The 2,761-nt window shown below is 47.2% G+C and overlaps 1 protein-coding gene across 1 annotated transcript; it reads left to right on the top strand.

Annotated features, from left to right (window-relative positions):
* Positions 1–2,015: 2,015 nt before the first annotated feature.
* Positions 2,016–2,670, top strand: LOC111616126 (the record flags this gene model as incomplete). Its single annotated transcript, XM_023357552.1, has 1 exon — positions 2,016–2,670. A coding segment is annotated over exon 1 (655 nt), but the record flags the coding sequence as incomplete, so codon positions are not given.
* Positions 2,671–2,761: the final 91 nt, after the last annotated feature.

Here is a 2,761-nt window from a genome sequence, read left to right as displayed (position 1 = left end):
GGCAGATGTACAAGGAGCGTTTGGTCGAGCCAATGTATAGTAGGTTCGCGTTTTGTCCGTTGTCCCGGAGTGGGATAGAGTAGATTCTGGGGAGTCTGGTATGATTGGGAGGGTCTTTATCGTTCCGTACAATACGGAAAATTGTGGGGCATCTTCTGTATGCCAATTGTATCCCGTGCTCTCTGGCTATCTTCTTATGCACAGTCTTGAGGTGCGGGTTGAATGTGATGGGGACCCGTGTTGGGCTATCTTGCTGCGGGTCGGCGGCATTTGTTGCGGTTAGGGAGTGTTTCTGGCGTTGGTATCGTTCAACCAAGCGGCGTGTCATGTTCGGAAACCTGTGCTCAGTTGCTATCCTTTTGATGTGGGCTAATTCGTTTGTTAGGGCTTGCTTGGTGGATGAGTGTGAAAAATGCTCTCTCCACCAGAGCCCTAAAGGCGGCTGCCTTGTACGGGAACGGGTCACAAGAATCAGCTGGTATGTACGTGGGGGTGGATGAGGGCTTGTGATATACGGCTGTGTGGATGGTGGGTCCTACTATTTTTATTCCAATGTCGAGGAAATGGACTTCCTCTGTACTAGCTTGCTCCAGTTCAATGGTTAGGCCGAAAGGGTTGTCGTTGACGGTTCTGACGAAGATGGTTCCACAGGTTCCAGATAGTGTAACGTTGATTTCACCCCGGTGCTGAAAGTGGAACAGTTCCTATATTTTAAGGATTTAGCTATGCCGGCTAATTTATATCATAAGAAACTGATAGCCCTGGTTAAAACTAGAGCCAAACTACAGTTTCTCACGGAATGTAAGAAGAACAGACTTTTACTGATGACAATTTTCCGAATACGCCTCCCACCAGGCAACAAACCTCTCCTTAAAAAAGTTAGAATCATGTGCCTTAATAGAGCCATCTGATCGTCCAGAAAGCAAATATTCGCAAAGTTGAAAGAGTTAATAGAGACCGAAAACTCCTTATTCCACACACACCCAGACATATTGGCCAGAGAGAACGCTAAGTTGGTCCCGGTCTGCGAACGCCTATCTGCCGACCTACGAGAACACTACTGCAAGAAGCTGAATTGGGTGCTAAAATTTCAGGTACCTAAAACTAACCAACGTCCCCCATTCCCGTTTATCCTTTGGGATGACATCCAACCACCTAACTTCGTTATAGATGTACTTAGATATGGCCCAACCTTTGCACCCCCGCCGCCCAAAAATGGAACCAGAGACCTCATCCCAGACATGGAATACCTTTTAAAAAGCCTCCCAGACATGCAGAAGGAATATTACAGATGGATGTCCTCGATAAATATCAGGAAAGCTAAGGAGCAGCAAGAAATTATAGAGCTCAGGGACAAGCTGAGACATACTGCTAGATGGATGCGAAGGAACGGAGTAATTCTCATCAGAGCAGATAAGTCCAGAACACTAGTCCTCATGAAATGCAGCTCATACCAGCAGGGTTTGAGGGAATACATTGATAATACAATGTGAGAGAAAGAAAAGGACAACAATGTAATCGACAAACTACAAGCTAAGGTTAGACGCCTCGCTGACTCTAAATTAGTCAAGCACCTGGCACTACACGACATAATAGTCGATTCACCAGATGTACCTAGACTTTTTGCCTACGCTAAAACACACAAGATGGGCCAACAGTTACGCCTGATCGTAGACAAGGTAAGGGCACCCACACGAAAGCTTGAGAAAGCCATACACAACCTTCTAACTCCCCATCTGGAAAACTACCCCTGCAACGTAAATAAACTGACCAACCTCATCCGCCTCCTACAGGATCTACCCTCCCCACCACGATTTATGACAGTCCTGGACTTCAAATCTATGTACCCCTCAATAGAGTACCTCCAGCCTTCTGCTCCCACAGAGATTTTTTTGTTTAATACAGTTCAAGACCAAGCACTACACCAACAGGTACTCGAGGTGGCCCATCTGGCGTGTTACAACTCTGTTTTTAGATTCGGTGACACTATCTACTGACAGAAAAAAGGTGTACCGATGGGTAGCCCACTCTCGGGCGACTTCTGTGAAATCGTCGTCAGACAGCTCGAAAGTAAGGCCCTCCCACCTTTCCTTCCTAGCATCCTGATTTATAAAAGATACGTGGACGGCATTCTTATCATATGGAGAGAGGTCCCCAACATGACATCTTTCATCAGAACCATCAACGACAACCTTTTCAGCCTAACAGTTGAACTGGAGCAAGCTAGTACAGAGGAAGTCCATTTCCTCGACATTGGAATAAAAATAGTAGGACCCACCATCCACACAGCCGTATATCACAAGCCCTCATCCACCCCTACGTACATAACAGCTGATTCTTGTGACCCGTTCCCGTACAAGGCAGCAGCCTTTAGGGCTCTGGTGGAGAGAGCATTTTCACACTCATCCACCAAGCAAGCCCTAACAAACGAATTAGCCCGCATCAAAAGGATAGCAACTGAGCACGGGTTTCCGAACATGACACGCCGCTTGGTTGAACGATACCAACGCCAGAAACACTCCCTAACCGCAACAAATGCCGCCGACCCGCAGCAAGATAGCCCAACACGGGTCCCCATCACATTCAACCCGCACCTCAAGACTGTGCATAAGAAGATAGCCAGAGAGCACGGGATACAATTGGCATACAGAAGATGCCCCACAATTTTCCGTATTGTACGGAACGATAAAGACCCTCCCAATCATACCAGACTCCCCAGAATCTACTCTATCCCACTCCGGGACAACGGACAAACCTACTA

Source organism: Centruroides sculpturatus, unplaced genomic scaffold (assembly GCF_000671375.1).
Source record: "Centruroides sculpturatus isolate CEXI.00-Female unplaced genomic scaffold, Cexi_2.0 scaffold2958, whole genome shotgun sequence".
NCBI lineage: Eukaryota > Metazoa > Arthropoda > Arachnida > Scorpiones > Buthidae > Centruroides > Centruroides sculpturatus.
Note: the sequence above shows the minus strand (reverse complement) of the source record. Positions and strands in the feature narration are given on the sequence as shown.